General features: G+C 37.6%; 1 protein-coding gene across 1 annotated transcript in view; it reads left to right on the top strand.

The window, feature by feature from the left end:
* Nucleotides 1–21,286, top strand: part of dnajc1 (DnaJ heat shock protein family (Hsp40) member C1) — a 77,128-nt gene that overhangs the window by 32,155 nt on the left and 23,687 nt on the right. The window contains 5 exon segments of the mRNA NM_001011351.1: nt 3,113–3,278; nt 4,577–4,674; nt 9,571–9,664; nt 15,221–15,311; nt 15,780–15,946. Coding sequence (NP_001011351.1) covers nt 3,113–3,278; nt 4,577–4,674; nt 9,571–9,664; nt 15,221–15,311; nt 15,780–15,946 — 616 coding nt within the window.

The following is a 21,286-nucleotide window of genomic DNA, read 5'->3' on the forward strand; positions in this document are numbered from 1 at the left end:
TAAATTGATTTACATGTCAAGACTGGCAGTTTAGCAGCTGCGCTATTATTCCTGGATCGGTCAATTTACTTGAGAAAAACCTACTATGGAGTCCTACTGACCTGCATGACAATATAGGCCCTATTTTTATTCCTGTAATTAGGCCTGCCACTAACTCAGAATATTTTTAATTAAAATATTTTGGTCAATGTGTTGCACCAAATTAGGCCTTTCATTGCCGATTTAATTCTTGGAAGAGTGTGACCGGAATTTCCAATGAGTGGAGCTCAGTGTAAGGTTAACAGGTTGGATGTCTCTTTAAAAAATGTTGATTGCTGTTTCAGTGCAATATTTGTGGTTTTGTTCAGCCCTCTCCTCCAAATGGTTAGGGGTTTGCAGCATTAATTGTAAGATTTATGGAATGAGATAAAATACACTTGCTTTTATATAAAGGAAATGGAATAAAATTAACAGAAAAAAAGAATTTGTGGAGCTGAGGAGAAACAATTGTTTAACTCTTTGAAGACACCAGTGCTTGCTGCCGAAATACACTGGCAAGGCCTCTGATGGTTATGTAGCAGCAGTTTTCTGATGATAGTGTGCCCACAAAAAGGGACAGACAGACCGCAGTACAGTTACAAATCCCTCTTTCCTTTTTTTACATGTCCAGGAATGCAGGTACAGATGTGGGACCCATTATCCGTAACCCCATTACCCAGAAAGCAAGGAATTACAAGAAGGCCATTTCCATTGTAATAAAGCTATTCAGTTTTTTTTAAATAATTTCCCTTTTTCTGTAATCATAAAACAGTACCTTGTACTTGATCCCAGCCAAGATTTAGTTAATCCTTATTGGATGCAAAACAATCGTATTGGGTTTAATGTTTAAATGATTAAAGCATGGTGGTCCAAATTATGGAAAAATACCCAGGCCCTGAGCATTCAGGATAATATATCCCATACCTGTATTATTTGCAGACCTGTGCCCCAGCTGCTCATACAATTGTATTGTGGACCCTTTAATATCTTGTGTGCCTTCTACTTGGATGTAAGCACTGCGTGTGTTTTCTGTAGAAGGAAGAACTGAGCACACAGACATTTCAGGCCACAGAAAACAGGAGGACAGAGAATGAAACAAAAGACACTGGCGTGGCTCATGGCATTGTATTATGTATGATGCATACAGTATATTTATACAGCCATAATGGGTAGTATCGCTTAGTAGAACAGGTGATAACTGTGTTGGAACAAGCTTCACTGTCGTATGATTAAAGGTGCATTAATCCAAAGCTGGATAATGAAATCACATTGCGAATAAAAAAATGATGTATGGGGCTTCTACTCACGCCGGGAAAATGATTTTCCTTGAGGTTAGGGCAGAAGGACGTACACTGCCTTGCTTTAATACGGAACTGCAAACCCGGGAGGAACAATTTATTTTTCATTTTGTATAAAAGCACACCCAATATTGTACATGCAGGCATATATCAGGTAAAATGGGATCTTCTTTTTATTTTAAGTGAAAAAGCAAATTATAGTTAGGTGCTTTGTGTTCAGCACTATTCACCTTATTCACCTACAAACTGATTGAGTGCTCATTTGCAACAGCTTCAGTTAAGTTGTACCTTTTAAATCGGATCTTGCAAAAAAAAAAAAAATAAATAAAAATCTGATAACCGCTCATAATCTTGCCGTCTGAACTGAACCCAAACTGTGGTCCCTGGAGCAGTGGTAGATAAGAGTTTGGCTTGAAAGCTATAATTAGGGTGATATTTAGGGAGAAACACTAGTTTCTCCTCTAGATACATCTAAAACCCAGCAGGTCAGTTAGAGTGAGAATTGGGATAAGGAAGTTATTTAATGGCCTTGATATTCTGATGGTTGATACCCAAATGTTTGCCAATATCTGTAACCTTGTTATGAACCAAGGGGGGTCCCTGGCCAAATGTTGGACCTCTAAGGGAGCTTGAGCTAAGGCGTTACGTCTGTAAGAGCTAAGCTACACAACAGTTTTGCACGAGTTCCCACTTTTCTAACACTGCATCAGTATTTAGTAAGTTAATGTTCCTAGAAAACATTGTTGTTCACTAATGGGCTAAGCCTTTTCATAAAAAATATGTGTGTGTGTGTGGGTTTCCTTCGGCAGATAGTGGTCAGATACTCTAGGTTGGCTTTCCTGACATTTGATTTTTTGTTGCGAAAACAACTGGTGCGAATAGGGTAAAGTTCACATGCAACAGAGGCTGCAGCAACTCTGGAACTAATTTATCCAATAAAGTTTAACAAAATGTTTCTGAAACATTACTAATTTGCTAATGCTGAGCAAAGGGACTTTTAAAACATATATTTGCAATTTGCTTATCATTTCCGTTAAATGCAGGCTACTACTTGGCTACTAAAAAAAAGTGCGTAAATTGCAGAATGTCTCCTGGGTTTTTTTTTTGTTTTTTTTAACTACAGGTATGGGATCCATAATCTGGAAACCCGGTATCCAGAAAGTTCCAAATTATGGCTATCTCCCATAGACTCCATTTTCATTAAATAATTAAATTTTTTAAAAATAAATTCCTTTGTCTATGTAATAATAAAACAGTACCTTGTACTTGATCCCAACTAAACTATAATTAAGCCTTATTGGGTTCATAACAATCCAATTGGGTTTATTTAATGTTTCCATGTCTTTTTAGTAGACTTAAGGTATTGAGATCCAAATACACATTTGCTTCCCCGTTTCAATGTACTGATGCTGAGTACATTAAGAAATTGCCTAAAGAAATAGTGTAAAAGCATTTTTTAATTGTAAATAGAAAAATGTGTTATCATTTGATTATTTCCTTGCATAATATACCCTATTTTATAGCAATCGCAACCATATTGTGACACCTACATACAGTAAGATAAAAAAAAATAAATACCTTTAATAATATTAAAACTAAACATTTATTTTTTGGGAAGAACAAAGCTTCTACTATGATGTCTGACCCCAGGAAAATCAGAAACACTTTTTTTTGTGTGTTTGCTCGTCCCCTTTGTTGCCAGTTTCCATTATGCTGTCTTAATTCTTAATTGTGATGTTGATCATGTTTACTTCCTGACTAAATATTGAAACCTGCCAATCATTTTAATGTTCTAGGTACGATGATATTCTTGTTAATGGCCTCCCGGACTGGCGACAGCCTGTGTTCTATTACAGGAGGGTGAGGAAGATGAGCAATGCCGAGCTAGCATTGCTCTTGTTCATTATTTTCACAGTGGGCCATTACGCCGTGGCTTGGTCCATCTACCTGGAGAAGCAGCTGGTGAGTATTTAGAATAATACATTTTTAAATCATTATTTCTAGCTGGTGCCTAAAGTACTGCAATTATTTGTTTATAATAAATATTTATTATTCAGCTGAATGAGAGCTGGTAAAATGTTAATATGCACTTTCTCCATTAAAGCAAATCACACAAGTTTTAATTTTGAAATGTGTTCCTTTTGGTTTTTTTATTTTTTTTTGGTGCAAACATCATGCATTTCACAAATTCCAGGTTCTCGGCCAGGATCAACAATATATAGCATTACCAATGTGGCATAAGGTCACTACTAATTTAGGTTGCTATGACAACTCCAATTGCTTATTGCTAGCTTGTGTTTGTTAGTGACACCTTTATCATTCTTGTTATAGCAAGCGTTCCTCTCTGAGAGTTTTTAAATCTAACCCGAGGGCAGCCTTGGGCTGAAAAGGTTTTGAATTGAATCCAGTGTGCTTATATATTTATAAAGGAGCTGAGATAACGCACTCTCAGCACCTTATGACTGCTCAACGTGGATTCAACATCTGACCTACACTCTCCTACTTGTTCCTCTGTCTTTGTGCCTTTTATTGCATTAGCAAAGGAATATTGCTTTCCATACTTGGACAATTATCGTGTAGTACAAATCATGCATTATTGTTTTCTTTTCTTGCAGCCATCTACTATAAAGCTAAAGACCACAAGTGCTAAATGGCTGTATGTCTGTCAAGCAGTGCTTTGTTCATTTTATTTTACTCGTGTCGAGAAATTATATTTCTACATAAAAACCCTGAATACTGTCAAGTAAACTACAAAATTAGAGGCCTTCACTGTAAGAGGACTCCCATACACTCAGGCTAGCAGAGAGCCCATATTCATAAGGTATCCATAGCTCCTACACTTATACCCTACTTTTGTAGAACGATTACTCCCTTTCATTAATAAGATCCTAACCTTTTAATTAACTTTATAACTAGGCTACATGCACACAAGAAGTCCAGAGAGTGCCATTACCATGCCATGTATAATGTTATGGGGCCTTTTACAGTTGCTAAGGAGAAATCCATTTTAAATGGGTGAAGGTGACAATGCTTTTATCAGAGCAGATGATGCCAGAACATTATGAAAATGATTAGCTATCTAGTGCTCCTTTGGGGCCTTATCTGAAATACTTGACTGCCATGTTGTTGCTGTACCTTTTACTGAATGGCTATGTTTTACTAAATACTGAATATTCACTATGACCTTATTATACAGTGTTAGAACACACCTTCATGAGCCAAAACAATGTTTTTATACTTTTTTCTGTACTATACTTAAGGATGAACTTCTCAGCAAGAAAAAGAAAGAAAAGAAGAAGAAAGCTGGGGCAAAGACTTTAGATGAAATCAAATCTGGCCAGATAGAAAAAAATGAAAGGTGAGCAACAATATTTTACTTAAGCAAAACATGCAGAATGTGCAACATTGTGTGCTGTAGCTTTCATAGAATATTGCAGTATTTGTTGAGTCACATTATGGGCTCACATTATGGGCTGCCTTCTCTTTAATTAATTGCTGCAGAAAACTCATTGTTGTGAAACTAGCTTTAGTGTTGGGTAATTGGCCTAATTCACCCAGGAATGTGCAAACCTGCTGCTCTTCTGGAATTGGGAAAACTACAACTTTCAGCACCTTAAGCAAAAGGCTTTTAGGAATGTTAAGATGTGTAGTTCATCATCACGTGGAGGGTTGCAAGTAGCCTGTTGTAGTAACCTAAGAAACTTTACAATTGGTCATTTATTTTTTGTGCTTTATTATTTATCTTTGTTTACTAAGGCATAGACCTTTTGAATAACTCTAGGAGTCAAATATAAGCACTGTAATATAATATAGGCATACAAATATATAAATAACAAAACATATATTTTCTAAAGCACCATCTGTCCAAAATGTTATTGTTGTATATATGCAGTCTTTTGTTTACAGCTGTTAAATATTCCATTTGGTGGGTCTCCATAACTCCTTTCATTAAGGTCCAGTTCTATTTTAGGTTTTCAATGCTTATGGGAAAGATTTACAAAAGGTTGAGGAAAAAGGACCCCCCCCCCCCGAACATTCATCAGTGGAGAAAAAAATCCAGTTTTGAGGAAATTTCCCAAATACTTATGACTGTTTCCACTTCCTTTAGAATTTTTACTGAGTTGCACTTGCAAGACTTTCCTAAATCCATGCAAAGTTCCCACAATGTGAACTTTTTAAGTGTTTTCACCACAGTAAAAAGATTTTGAAGTTTTTGATCCATAAGAACAAGACTTTCAACTGTTCAAAGCTGGAGAACACTTTGTGGAGAAAAATGAGGAAATATTTGTCAAACTTTTCAGAAGGTTAGGAAAGCTTTATAAATGTTAACAAATCAATAATGCTAAATTTTACTGTGGGGAAAAAAAGGGCTTTCAACTTATGTTCTGTTGACCAACCCTCCTCGAAGGAACTGTGGAATATGGCACACACTGCATGCACAATTCAGCACCTTTGAAACTGCTTTAACCCCACAGGCCAGAACAATTTGTGTATGTGGAGTTGGACCTTAATAAATTAAGGTTTAGCAGAGATTATTTCCATCTTGGATGGAAATAAAGGTCCAAGATGGGGGACTGACACATCAACCTGTATATGTTTTTAAATCAATTATTAATTTAATAAAGAAGGCTATGTTTTAGCAATTTTGAAAAGTCCAGTGCGCACATTATATATATATATATATATATATATATATATAATATAAATAATATCCCGCATGCCTCATGACCAGTACTCCTTTGGCTCACAACCCACCTCTGCATTCCTTTGTTGGGCCACGGAGGAAAACTTGCATTAGGCATTAGTTTGAATAGGCCACACACCGTGAATCTCTTGCACTGCTTTCCACTTGCTTCCCGCATCCATTGAGCCATGTGTTGTGTGTGTGTGCTGACAGACTTTCTTAGGAAAAGATGCTGGGACAAAGGGAAAAGCTGAAAGGCTAGTGAAGAGCAACAGTAATTGGCTTCAGCTGCACGAATCTAAAAGCAACCAAACATAAAACCTGCATATCAACAAGCAAAATAATAATCTCTGCCAAACCTTAATTTTATCACTGCCCCTAAAATATTACCATGTAAATACAAGTAGAAAATGGATAGGAATGCAGAGGAGAAGAGGGAAAGAGCAAAATTCCCTATTTTGTTATCGTACTGCTGAAAACACATTTGCTGTTCTTGAATGGGGGCCATATATTTCTGTTTAGGGAGAGAGTCCATTAATTCATTAGTATGATATGAGTATGATAAAAGATTAGCGCTTGCATTGAATACATGGAATAGTAATGTATTTACACCATGGATATCCCTTTCTTCTCTACAAGAAGTACTCATTCTTCTGTATACCCTGCCTGGCATTCCTAATGTTCAAGACCTGACAAGACCTTTCTCTCTAATATCAGGGCTTCTACAGATGCACCCATGACCCTTTACTCTGAAATAGCTCTGGCCTTTTGAAGTATAATTTAATTGAAAGGGAATAACGTCCAACTTTCTTAGCGTGATATTTGAATGGCTGATGCCCACCCACAAACTCAACCATTTTCATACCAAGATTTTAAAGCATTTAAATGTTCAACTGGACCTACTGGTGAATGGAAAGCGCTTGATTTATTTAATTCATTGAGCTTTATTGAAAGGGCAATCATATTACAGAAACCACATTGCAGTATATTGTATCCTGGCTAGTGGATTGCTTATTTTTTTTTAATGGTCTTCAAAAGCACAGTTTCCCCAGATGCAAAAAAAAAAAAAATAGTATATCATTTTAAATGCAGCCCTCCTTGAACAATGCTACTCAATCAAAGACATACAGATGTGTCCATATCATAATATCAAGATACAGGTATAGGACCTGTTATCCACAATGCACCAGACCTGGGCGGTTTTGGATTTGGGGCCACTCTGTAAATTGGAACTATTCTGGCTTTAACACCGCCACCCCCCTCCCCCTGCCATTACCTTTACAGTGCCGGAAAGGGGTCAAGGAGGACCACAGCGCAGAAATTTGCCTCGTAAAGTAACCGGGAGTGGATTTTTGGTGTCAGGCATAGTAAAAGTGTGGGAGCCGAGAGATGTAAATACATTTGAGCTCCCGTTACTCTCTTTTTTCATTCAAAAATACAGTATCTTCATCAGGGAATCTAAATGAACACATAGAAGCAAATGCAATATCCTAATACTGTATCGCACATTTCAGATGAAAGGTACTTAAAACAAGTCATTACAGTTGGTGCTGCGCTGCAGCAATGGAATTCAGCATCGTGAAAGATAAAACCATTTTTCCTATTGACTTGTAGGGAGAATTAAAGCATTTTTAAATAGTTCACTCAGCAGGAGTAGGAAATGGATCAATAGGAAAGGGAGATCAGAGGCGGTTCTGTCTGTTTTCTGTTTTGGTGACATCAGTGAGTAATGCTCTGCTGAACTGTTGATGGCATTAATGTTTTTCCCTTAGATATTGGGCTGTTTGTTCAGCTTAACAAACTAGTTATCTGGGCATTGATTTAATAGCCCTTCCAATGTTGTAGCCTCAAAGCTGAAGTGACACTTGCCATCATATACTGTACTCTACACCAGAGACTTTGAACTTGCCCCATGTAATGACTTCATCATGCCATAAGTACCACACATCTCAGGAGATTTCTGTCATTTGAACTGAAGTTCATTGAATAGAAGTATTAAATGATCAGATTTAGTGAAAATGATATTCCCAGTATTTTAATTAGTCCATTTCACCAGTGAATATTCTTTTGAGACCCATTCGGAACATTGTGTATGTTATTCACATGGATTCATAAAATTTGTTCTGTTTACAGAATGCATGTGTGTATGTATATTTGTATTCTTTCTGTGACAGAAAGTCATGTGTGATTTTAAGGACTCTGATTTGGTTCAGCCAGAGCCATGGATTCGACTGAATCTTGGTCGAATCCCGAACCGAATCCTGGATTTGGTGCATCCCTAGTGTTGACCTTCTATGTATGTTGCCAAAGTGTAATAATATCTGACAGCTTTCATTCCCCCCCCTGATTCCAAGTAAATTCTGTCGTATTTAGTATCACCAATATTTCTTTTAACCCTAAAAAAACATTTCCTGCTTATTGTTTGACTTTATATTTCTGTTTAACGGTGCACATAACGTGACTTCTTTCACTCAGAATCCCTCGGACACAAGCAATGATGGAAGAAACTGAATTTTAAGTGACTATTATTTCCTTAACAGTTTAATTTTTCTGCAGAGAACAAATGAGCAAAGATGTGGAAGGGTGAGACGCAACTAGTTGTAATCTGTAGGGAAATTGTGGGCATCTCTTTGGGCAGTTGATGAACAGCTCATAAATCACTTTCCATAATTACTGGTGCACACACTGTCAGGCATTTGTCACAATGATTAATTCATTCAGGTTCTGACCTCTGCACTTTTATTGAAAAGTGACCATTTACAAAGCACAGGGCAGGGTGCAAAGCGCAAAAAACAGGCAAACTTAGCATCCTGCCCCAATGCAGAGCAAGACCAGCACCTGTGTGCTGCCTGCATGTGGCTGTGCTCTATTCATTAGGAATGGTCTGGTGCATTGTGGATAACAGGTCCCATACCTGTTTCTTTATATTATGATATGGACACATCTGTATGTCTTTGATTGAGTAGCATTGTTCAAGGAGGGCTGCATTTAAAATGATATACTATTTTTTTTTTTGCATCTGCTTTTGAAGACCATTAAAAAAAAAATAAGCAATCCACTAGCCAGGATACAATATATTGCAATGTGGTTTCTGTAATATGATTGCCCTTTCAATAAAGCTCAATGAATTAAATAAATCAAGTGCTTTCCATTCACCAGTAGGTCCAGTTGAACATTCAAATGCAGGAAGAACTTGGAAACACCATGCTGATAATGCTTTGGGTGAAATAACCTAGAATCACAATGGTGTCCATTGTTTCCATGGATTATACTTGTACTTTATTTTTTTTAAAAAATAAAACAATGTACATTATATGTTGGCAGATCTGTGAATCTGTATGTAGGCTGTTTTACAGTATAGTCAGTTTTAAATTCTAACTGTGAAAAATATAAATAGAACTTGGCCCCGAGGCCTTGCCGGAAGTGAAAATTAGCCTTTGTAATGATTTCATAATATCCTTTTCATCTTATAGCATATTTTGTATTTTACTGCATTTTCTGTACAGTTATTAATAGCCATTTAGTGTTGCCTTTACAGTAGTGTGATGTTCCAACCCATTATCTTTACAGAGTCTCTGAAAAACCACAGTGGCGTGACTTGCTCCCTTTCAAGCTCGGAATCTGGTTTTATCTCACAGTCAGATCACTTCCTCAGCTTTATCAGGTGAGTGCTAATTAACATTAAAAGACCCCCCTCCCCTGCTTGGACTGAATGCCTAGATTTTATTTCCCCTAGACAGCTCATCATTAATAACCAGTCTCAAACCATGTACTGGGAGAAGTTCATTATCTAGAGAAGCACCAAGATGTGTCTGAAGTGCACTACATTGCATTTTAGGCTTTATTTATTATGATCATTTACATAATTAAGGTAGCAAGTGTTTAGTCTGGACCAGAAGTTTCCCCTCTTCGGTCATTAGAAGCCTTTGCTCTAACTCAATTTACATGTGTTTAATTGCATCCCAGATGTTAGCAATCACCCTCTGAAAGGTGTTTCCCCAATGTTCACACACTAGCAATGCAAGCACTCAAGGTTAGGCTTCCTTCACACAGGCACTTTCCTAGCCATCTGGAATGGAAAGCAATTAAGAGGAAATGTAGACTGTTTATAAGTAAGTTTTATCTTCCCTTAAATAGACAGTAAAGTATGAGGATATAACTTGCTGTGTTCACAAAACATTCCTTATCTGCATATTTTACATAGTGATTTCTTAGGCTTAGTTATTCTCCATAGACAGCCAAGGCAGCAGCTACCTAATTTTTATGACAGTGATGCAGTACTGCTATGTAGAGCTCTACGGACAATCCCTCTGTGATGTTAATGCCTCACTGAATTCTATGGACAATGCCTCCTTTATGGTGTTGCCCCATAAAAATGTGTTCATAGAACAATACTCTATGATTGTAATGCCTCATTAAATTCTTTAAATATTGTTCTTTTTTTGGTTTGTATTTCCCTACAGAAGTTATGGATATTTTCTCTATAATTATTATTATTATTATTATTATTATTAACATTTATTTATAAAGCGCCAACATATTCAGCAGCGCTGTACAATAAGTGGGTTTCATACATTGGACATACAGAGTAACATATAAAGCAACCAATAACCGATACAAGAGGTGAAGTGAGCCCTGCCCAAAAGAGCTTACAATCGGGTAGAAAAAACATAGTTGCTGACTTTTCTAATAAAATGTAAGCTTAGAGGGGTAGTTCACCTTCAAGTTAACTTTTATGTTATAGAATGGCCAATTCTTAGTAACTTTTCAGTTAGTCTTCATTTTTTTTTACATTGTTTTTTTTTTTTTTTTTTTTTTATTTGCCACCTTCTTCTGACTCTTTCAAGATTTAAAATGGGAGTCACTGACCCCAGCAGCCCATGAAACTATTGCTTTGTGAAACTACAATTTTTTTTATTGTTATTGATATTTTTTATTATTTATTTAATTCAAACCTTCTCCTATTTATATTCTAGTCTCTCACTGAAATTGCTGCCTGGTTGCTAGGGTAATTTGTATCCTAGCAACCTGATAGCTGCTACAATTCCAAACTGGAGAGCTACTGAACATAAAGCTAATAATTAAAAAATAATAATAATAAAAAATAAAGACCAATTCTAAATTCTCAGAATACTCTCTCTACATCATACTAAAAGCAAATTCAAAGGTAAACAACCCCTTTAACATTTTCAGAAGTTTTATGCTACATTACACTTTTACCATAGTTTATACTTATAAGCTTGTAGATTGTAAGCTCTTTTGGGCAGGGCCCTCTTCACCTCTTGTATCGGTTATTGATTGCTTTATATGTTACTCTGTATGTCCAATGTATGAAACCCACTTATTGTACAGCGCTGTGGAATATGTTGGCGCTTTATAAATAAATGTTAATAATAATGTTAATAAGCTGGCCAGACATACTAATCTACAAATTCCTCAAACAATTGCATATTTGCTAGATTTGGCTGCTCAAGTGCTGGGGCAGATTCCAAAGAAAGTCCTATGCAGATCTTTCGGGAGATGGCCATGAGATTTTCCAGCTGACACATATATGGAGTCCCCTTAGATCAATCAGGGAAGCCATTGTTTTGGCTTCATAAATGGGGCAATAAGCAGCAGGGTGAGCAGACAACGATATAGGCAGCTTAAAGCTGGCCATACATGCACCGATATCATAAGAAACAAGGTTTTGTACCGTATTTGGTATGTGTATGGGGGATTAACAAGGCGACCAATATTGCAAAAGCCTTAGTTATCAGTTGTCTCGTTGAATGGGTGGCACAGAAAATTTTGACTGGGTGCCGTTGAAGGCGCCCGAGCAAAGGCAAGCGTTGAGGGCTGAAAATAGGGTTAGAATTCCTATTGTTTCTAGCTCCACATCTGATGATTCAGCCGCAAACGTTAGTGGAAGGTACAAACATGGTTGCAGGAAAGATCGTAATTGGTACGTGTATGGCCACCTTAAGAAAAAAGTACCGCACTCAACAGGCTCAGTTGGAGAAACTGATTTTATTAAACAAACGAAAGAAATTCCAACATTTCGATCACATCATCATGATATTCCTCAGGGAAAACAACAAAATGTTGGAATTTCTTTTGTTTATTTATTAAAATCAGCCTGTTGAGTGTGGTACTTTTTTTTGTTGCTCCAGACCCATTTTACCTGCACCCAGGCATTATGTGTTTTTGTTTGGTGAGTGCTCCTTCCCTTTGTGTGCAGTTAAGAAAAATGCCCCAATATTGTTCATTCCTCTAAAATTACATAAGTATTATTGTATTTAAAAAAAAAAAAAATCATATATATATATATATATAAATATATATATATATATATACCTTAAACAAAAATGTCACCGCACTCATCCATAGCGTAAACCCTGGTGCTCCGCAACTTAAGGGCGCCGTCTCGCCCCTCCAAAATAGAAAGTTCGAAAAAGATGCAGCACACAGGTTATTTGCAAAAATCTTTATATGCACCAATACGAGCAACATTATATTATGCCAAGATTTGGACACAAACTCCTATTCTTTCGTCGCTATATCGACGATATGCTTATTGTTTGGGGGGGTACTGAGATGGAGTTTGTGCAATGGTGGATGAGCTGAAAACCTGGGTAGCCCGGTACAGTTTACTTATGAGGTCAGCACAACAAGAAACACTTTTGGATGTTGAACTTATCAGAAATGGTACACGGTTAGACTTACTCTTTTTCGGAAACCGACTGATAAGAATGTTCTGTTGCATTACCAAAGTAGTCACCCTGAACCTATGAAAAAGTCACTACCCATTTCCCAATTCTGCAGAGTCCTAAGGAACAATTCGGTTCATGACCTAGCAGAAAAAAAGAGATTTGGGTTCGTTTTAGTGAGAGGGGGTACCGGACAACATTTTGCAGCAGCATTTAAAATTGCACAGGAAAGATGTGCAGGGCTAAGAACCCTAGAGTAGTGAGACAAGGCTGGTCTTTAGTACCAAGTACAATCAGAGTACGAGAGCCCTGGGTAAATTTGTTCGGGATCAGTGGAATATAGTTGGAGCTGACAGCGATTTAAGGAGAATAGTCCCGGAACCACCAATGATCTGCTTTAGTTAAAAATGACCCGGTAAAATGCTATTCCGACAACGGGCACTTGGCTCACGGGCAAACAGGGGTGTTTCGTTGCCCTAACTGTACCTCATGCCGATACATGACCCCAGGTGATTCATTTTTGCACACACACAGGAAAAAAATTAGACATCGCATTACATGTACTTTTGTATGTAATCTATTTGATTACATGTCCCTGTGGCTTTCATATGTGGGGAAGACGGATCAAACACTACGATTACGGATGGATGGGCATCGTTCGGCCATAAGCACAGCCTTCAGGGATGGTACAACCAATAAGCCTGTTGCCAAACATTTTCTAGAGATGGGGCACAGGTTGCCCACCTTTCATTACATTGCAATTGATCATGTGCCGCCCTTACAAAGGGGTGGTGATCGGCCAGGCTACTTCTCCAAAGAGAGGTGTTTTTGGATTAAAAAACTAGGTACTTTGGCACCGGCAGGGTTAAATGAACACTGCTCTTTTCTATGTTTCTAGAGCAAAGTGAGGAGATGTATTGCTGAGTTTGCTACACTGGCTACAATATTTGCCAGTTTATGGTTAAGCATTTAATGTCTTTGTTTCCTTTTTTCTTTTCTGTATTTTCCCGTACCATCTATGGTTACATTTTCTGCATTATTTGTCAGTAGATAAGTATGAACTTTTTTAACTTGGATTTCTTGCACTACATGCTCCCTTATGCATAACAATGACTTTGTTATGCTTTAGCCTACAGGGTTAACTATTCAGTCATGTGACTGGGATGGAGTTTGGCTTGGGAGTGTCTAGAGGTTTTATCTATTTATTTCTGATTTTAACTGTGTATGTGGTCTTGATAATGGTCTTAGGAGGAGACCGAAACGTTGGCCTGTTTTAACAGCATGTTTAAATAAAAGTAACGTTTTAATTTTTGAAAAATACCTGGGTGCACCAAATTCTTGGACTTCTATATATATATATATATATATATATATATATATATATATATATTTATATAGAAGGAACCGCTTTACACAGGACTTATATATGACAAACAATATTTCATTAAAGAATAACGAAACTGACGTTTCAACTGTTACACCAGCCTTTTAGAAGATAGAACAACAATGAATAATGACCCATATATACAGTGTTTGGTGGGAAAACACAAAGATGTGATATATATATATATATATATATATATATATATATATATATATATATATATATATATATATATATATATATATATATATATATAATATATATATATATAATATTTCTTAAGGTTAAAGTCTTAAAGTTTGCCCAGGAGCCGTAACCCATAGTAGCCAATCAGAAGGTAGAATTTACTTGTCTGTTTCAAAGGAAACATCTTATTGTCAGAGGTTCTTAGCCTGCTACCACTTGTTCTGAAATCCAGCAGCAAAGCCACCCATTGTAACTGCAGTGCACTGATTTAGAAGTGTATAAGTTGCTTTCTCACTGGATTTTTTCTTACAGTACCAGTATTTAGCAGTTCTGCTTTCTTTATTGGATTCCATAGACCTTAAAAGAGCAGACAGGTGGGTGAATAGCAGTGACACTTATGAAATACAGTGCCTTCTGCATTTGCTTTGGCATTTGAGCTGTTTTTGGCACTAGCAGATGTGTGAAGGAATGCTTTATGAATACAGTCATTATGGCTCCAAAAGGAGTGATTCCGGAAATCCCTGTGCTGGGTTTCCTCTTTACTGTTACATTTCCTTTATTATTTTAAGGTTTGGGAGCATAGCCGTCTATTCTAATGCATTTTCCTTTAGCCTTCAGTAATGCAAGTGTGGTTATACTAGGCACACTTCTGTCACTATATTTTCTAAAATCCTTATACAAAGCTTTAATATGTTAGATCCATGCACTGCCCAATACTGCTTTGCCTCTTGTTAGATTTAGTGTTGAACAGTTGTGGAACTAGAAATAAATCTTTATAGAGACCCTTCCCATTGCAATGCATGTATATTGAAATTGTGCTTCAGCTAGGGCCCCCTTCACTCAACCAACATTGGTTCTGCTACCGTGATACATGCCCCTGGTCATAAATATATTTGTTTCTCAGCTTTAAAGTAACCCATGTGAAATGCACAGGTAATATCAAGAGTTTCTTTCTGTATAGGATGCCAAACAGTATTATGCAGAATATCAGGAGAAAAAGCTGAAAGAAAAAGAAGAAGCGGAAGCACTTGCAGAACTAGAACTGATTCAGAGTGAGTTGCTACATGTATCTTATTATTTGTACCCAGTAAATTAGATTTGTTTTTCCCTCTTGCCATGATGCCCAGTATTGGTCAAAACCATTTTCTGAGTTAAACAGTATAATTAAAGGGGTAGTTCAGTTTCACTTTTTTCAGTTACAAATTGTCAGCTTCCAATATAGATTAATCACACACTTTTAGTAGTTTTAAATTGTTTGTAAACATACTTGCTATGGGTCTGGGTCTAATTTTTGAAAACAATGCAGCAGAAGTCAGTTGTCCTCCAGGTATATTAATTAGCTTGCTTGCAACATTGTTTCTGCAGTCAAGCCCAAGAGTGCAGAGAGTATAAACAACTAGACACACACTGCTTTCAATAGCATTTACACATAACTTTAAAATCATTGAAAGTATTTATTGGATCCATATTATAACGTCTCCCTCATTAACATAATTATTTTCACTTTATTCCTTTTGCAGAGGAGAAAAAGCCCAAGGTTAAAAAGCCCAAATCTGAATTTCCAGTTTATTCAGCAAGTACAGCTAATATCACTGCGCCAGCTTATGATCAGAGTGCCAGTATTGAAGATATTGAAGAGCAAATGGATGACTGGTTGGACTGTAGAGGTCGAAACCAAAAGAAGAAGGTAAAGTTCTTTGCGTCTTGTTGCACAATATGTGCTTGTTCTAATCAGTGTATATTGTGGTTTTGCATGAATCTATTCCAGTGACAAGCAACTTGTGTCTATTTTCTGCTTCTAGCAAATTAGCCTTAAAGACGCAATTTAGTGTAAAAATGAAACTAGGTAAAATGGACAGACTGCGCAAAATAAAAAAATATTTCTAATATAGTTAGGCAAAAATGTCATCTATAAAGGCTGGAGTGAGCAGATGTCTAACATAATAGCCAGAACTCTACCTCCTGCTTTCAGCTCTCTAACCTCTTAGTTAGTCAGTGACTTTAGGGGGGGAGCCACATGGGACATAACTGTCAGCTGGATTGTGAGCAAGCAGGTCTGATTCAAATGCAAATTAACTGAATAGTTATGTCTCATATGGCCCCCCTCAAGTCACTGATTGGTTACTGACTGCTAACAGTTTAGAGAACTGTAAAGGAGGAAGTAGTGTTCTGGCTGTTATGTTAGACATCTGCCCACTCCAGCCTTTATAGATTATATTTTTACTAACTATATTGAAAACATTTTTTATTCTGCAGTCTGTCTATTTTACCCAGTTTCATTTTTACCCTGAACTGTTCCTTTAAGGCAATGACAAATGGTGAGAATTGCTGCAGGCTATGTCATTTACTTGTGGCAATAAAAATATAAGCGAAGATGGAGATGGAAAGATAGAGATGGAAAGCTAAAATAGAGATGGAAAGGGATATTGCAGCTAGCAGTAAAAAGAATCCAAAATTATTTTTTAATTATGTGAATAGTAAAAAAATGAAGCAAGAAGGAGTGGGAACTTTATTATCACGGGGGGGTAAGTTGGTTGATAAGAACGGGGAAAAAGCAGAAATTTTGAACTCTATTTTTCATCTGTCTATACATCTGAGGAGCCAGATAATGAAGGCTTCCCTTTTAATATGCCCAGTTCTAGTAATTTAGCTACTGACGCATGGGCCACTTGGGAGGAAATTCAAAAGAGACTTGAACATGTAAAGGTAAACAAAGGTCCAGGGCCGGATGGGATTCATTAAATGAGCTGAGCGCTGTGATTGCCAAAACCTCTTCACTTAATTTTTCAGGATTCGTTGAGGTCTGGCATGGTGCCGAGAGACTGGCGGATTGCTAATGTGGTGCCGTTATTTAAAAAGGGATCTCGTTCTCAGCCTGAAAACTATAGGCCTGTTAGTCTGACATCAGTAGTAGGAAAGCTTTTGGAAGGGGTAATAAGGGATAGGGTACTTGAATACATTGCAGTTCACAATACTATAAGTTTGTGCCAGCATGGTTTTATGCGTAACAGATCTTGCCAGACTAATTTAGTCGCCTTTTATGAGGAGGTGAGTAGGAACCTCGATGCTGGAATGGCAGTTGATGTCATCTACTTGGACTTTGCTAAAGCGTTTGATACAGTACCTCACAAAAGGTTAATGATCAAATTGAGGAATATTGGCCTAGAACATAATATCTGTAATTGGATAGAGAATTGGCTGAAGGATAGATTACAAAGAGTGGTGGTAAATAGAACATTTTCTAATTGGACCAGTGTGGTTAGTGGAGTACCGCAGGGGTCAGTCCTTGGTCCTTTGCTTTTTAACTTGTTTATTAATGACCTGGAGGTGGGCATAGAGAGTACTGTTTCTATTTTTGCTGATGACACAAAATTGTGCAAAACTATAAGTTCCATGCAGGATGCTGCCGCTTTGCAGAGCGATTTGACAAAATGGGAAAACTGGGCAGCAAACTGGAAAATGAGGTTCAATGTTGATAAGTGCAAAGTTATGCACTTTGGTAGAAATAATATAAACGCGAACTATCTACTGAATGGGAGTGTGTTGGGGGGATCCTTAATGGAGAAGGATCTAGGGGTTTTTGTAGATAACAAGTTGTCTAATTCCAGGTAGTGTCATTCTGTGGCTACTAAAGCAAATAAAGTGCTGTCTTGTATAAAAAAGGGCAGTGACTCAAGGGATGAGAACATAATTTTGCCCCTTTATAGGTCCCTGGTAAGGCCTCACCTTGAGTATGCAGTGCAGTTTTGGGCTCCAGTCCTTAAGAAGGATATTAATGAGCTGGAGAGAGTGCAGAGACTGCAACTAAACTGGTTAAGGGGATGGAAGATTTAAACTATGAGGTGAGACTGTCGAGGTTGGGGGTTGTTTTCTCTGGAAAAGAGGCGCTTGCGAGGGGACATGATTACTCTGTACAAGTACATTAGAGGGGATTATAGGCAGATGGGGGGTGTTCTTTTTTTCCCATAAAAACAATCAACGCACCAGAGGTCACCCCTTTAGATTAGAGGAACAGAGCTTCCATTTGAAGCAGCGTAGGTGGTTTTTCACGGTGAGGGCAGTGAGGTTATGGAATGCCCTTCCTAGTGATGTGGTAATGGCAGATTCTGTAAATGCCTTTAAGAGGGGCCTGGATGAGTTATTGAACAATCAGAATATCCAAGGCTATTGTGATACTAATATCTACAGTTAGTACTAGTGGTTGTATATATATAGTTTATGTATGTGATAGTGTAGATTGGTAGTTGTGGGTCGTGTGTGCTGGGTTTACTTGGATGGGTTGAACTTGATGGACTCTGGTCTTTTTTCAACCCTATGTAACTATGAAGGGCAAGACATTTCAGGGAGATTTGTTGCCTGAGGAGGCGAATTTTATCACAGAAAACTAATCTCCCATTTTTTTATTGCTCTTAGGCTAACGTCCCACAGAGCGAGTTAGTCACCTGCGATAGATCTCTGCTACTGCGGCTACTAACTGCCAGTGGAAAGGCATTTCGGAGCGGTTAGTTGCCCGCAGTAGCAGAGATCTATTGTGGGCAACTAACTCGCTCCGTGAGATATTAGCCTAAAAGAGAGGAAGATGCTAGGGAATAAAGGTCAGCTGCCCTTATTGATGAAGGCTGAGATAATAATGAAATGTTTCTAAGATCTCTATAGATTACTCACAAGAAATATTAATATTTGCATGCATATTCAATATTTGTGTCAGAGGCCAGGTGACATCATCTTAGACTTCATAATTAAAAGGAAATTGCAATTAGAAACATATGGTTTTTGGTAGATGGTATGACCTAGTGGAGATCCTATTCGGTGTAATGTGGTGAGTCTGCAGCTCATTTTGGTTATTTGGGTATATCTTTCTTTTAATAAACAGTGCTTAGTGGATAATTCAGGGCTATGTGCCGCTCAAAAGATCTGGCAACATCTACTTGTCACTTCCCCTTGACACCACGAGTTGCCCAGCACAGGCAGTAACCTCCAGAAAACACATTGGGTTTTTTGGCAACCAAAGGTTCTTCTTATATTTAAGGGATCTTGGTAGTGTCTTAGACTTAAAATATGTCTTGCATGCCATCTGAAAATTCCACAGGATTGTCTTCATAAAAGCACTGTCCCTGAATCTAAATCAGATTCTGTTCCAAGGCATGGCTTATACCTTGTTTAAATAGCTCAATCAAGTGAAGTTAAACGGAATGACTGGCTGGTTATCTGAGTTTTAGCAGCTGATTGATACAGTGCTAGCCAATCACAGACTTGGGCCAGCTTACCTTATCAGCTGTAGAAGAAGCCAATTTCTTTTTCTACTCTCTTATCTAAAATACTCAGTCCAGAGTCCCACCTAAGTAAATAACGACCATTTTATCTCATGGCTTGGGCACCAGACCCTTGTCCTGCTTTCCTCTGTGTTTGGCATGCAGGACATTTTTTAAGATAAGGCATTTATTTATGACCTGACTATTCATTTTGCCTTGAGGGTCTAATGGGGGCCTAAGCAGACTTGACATAGCACATGGGCAAAGTTTATGTCTGTATTTGTGTGTAGATAAAGCCGTGCATGTATGTATTTAAATACATAAATATATATCTATACACACACTGCCAGACATGAGATTAATGTCTTACAAGTGCTACCTTGCCTCTACATCATTACTGCCCTTTCTGTGCAACCTGTATAAATAGAATTACATCCGTTGCCACATCAGGTAATGTCTTGTTTTCTTACTGGCTCTTAGTTATTAAAGGTATCTTCAGCATTTTGTTGTACTGGCCCTTTACATATTTATAATGCATTATAAGTGAATTCCCTGACATCAGACCTGAATTGGCCAGCTTTTAATCAGCCGAGCTATATGAGCTTTGCTTGTAAAATTTCTGCCATGCAGGGCCTGCTTCTTTTCTAACAGCTGAATTTTGCACTTATCGATTCTGCAGGTTAAAGGGGTGGTTCTCCTTTAAGATAACGTTAAGATTAGGTTTTGAGTTATTTGCCTTCCTCTTGTACATCTTTCTAGCTTTTAAATAGGATAATGGACCCTGGCTGGGTGGGCTTACATTTTTATTATTATTGTTACTTTTTAATCCTTATGTTTATATTCAGTCCCTCTCCTATTCTTATTCCTGTCTTTAATACACACCACTGCCTGGTTGATAAGGTAAACAAGACAGTAGCAACCAAATAGCTGCTATTGCAAACTGGAGAGTCACTGAACAAACAAATAAATAACTGAAAAACCACAAATAATAAAGTACAAAGACCAATTACAAATTGTCTTAAGGTCCCCATACGACTACGGATGGGCGATATCGGGAGAATCCAGACTATACGACAGGTATAGGTAAAGTCGGTTTGGGGACCGCATCAACGGGCCGATGCGGTCCCCGATCCGACTAGATTTTTTAACCTGCCCGATCGATATCTAGCCAATTTCAGGCCAGATGTTGGTCGGGCAGGCCTGTCAGTAGTCCCCATACACGGGCTGATTAGCTGCCGAATCGTCTAAGGGACCGATATCGGCAGCTAGAATCGGCCCGTGTATGGGGGACCTTTAGAATATCACTGTCTGTCATACTAAAAGATTACATTGGAGATGATACTTTGTTATTGAAACATTCCAATTATACAACATTGTGTATATGTGAGTTGTGATACTGCATAGTAGGACAGCAAAGGAAAGGGGTATTTCACTTAATTATTATTTTATGTAAGAAAAATATTGATTTCTGTAAATACAGTTTGGGTAACATTTGGTGTCCTCAGGTTTAAATGCATACTTTATTCCATAAAATCATTTTATTGTGTCTATATCTTTGTATATTTAAAAAAAAACAAAAAAAAAACTACTTGTGGGTTCAGTTAAGAGGCAGAATAGCCTACATAAATAATATTCATTAGGAATTTCCACATGTCCAAGACCCGGTTAATTTGGACAGATATATATTTTCTCCTGCTATAAAAGTAAATGGTACATGTCTGCTTCCTGACAGCATGGCTGTTAGCAATAATAATCTCACTGTATGTAGTAATGCG

The sequence above is a fragment of the Xenopus tropicalis genome, chromosome 6, assembly GCF_000004195.4.
Source record: "Xenopus tropicalis strain Nigerian chromosome 6, UCB_Xtro_10.0, whole genome shotgun sequence".
In the NCBI taxonomy this organism is placed as follows: Eukaryota; Metazoa; Chordata; class Amphibia; order Anura; family Pipidae; genus Xenopus; species Xenopus tropicalis.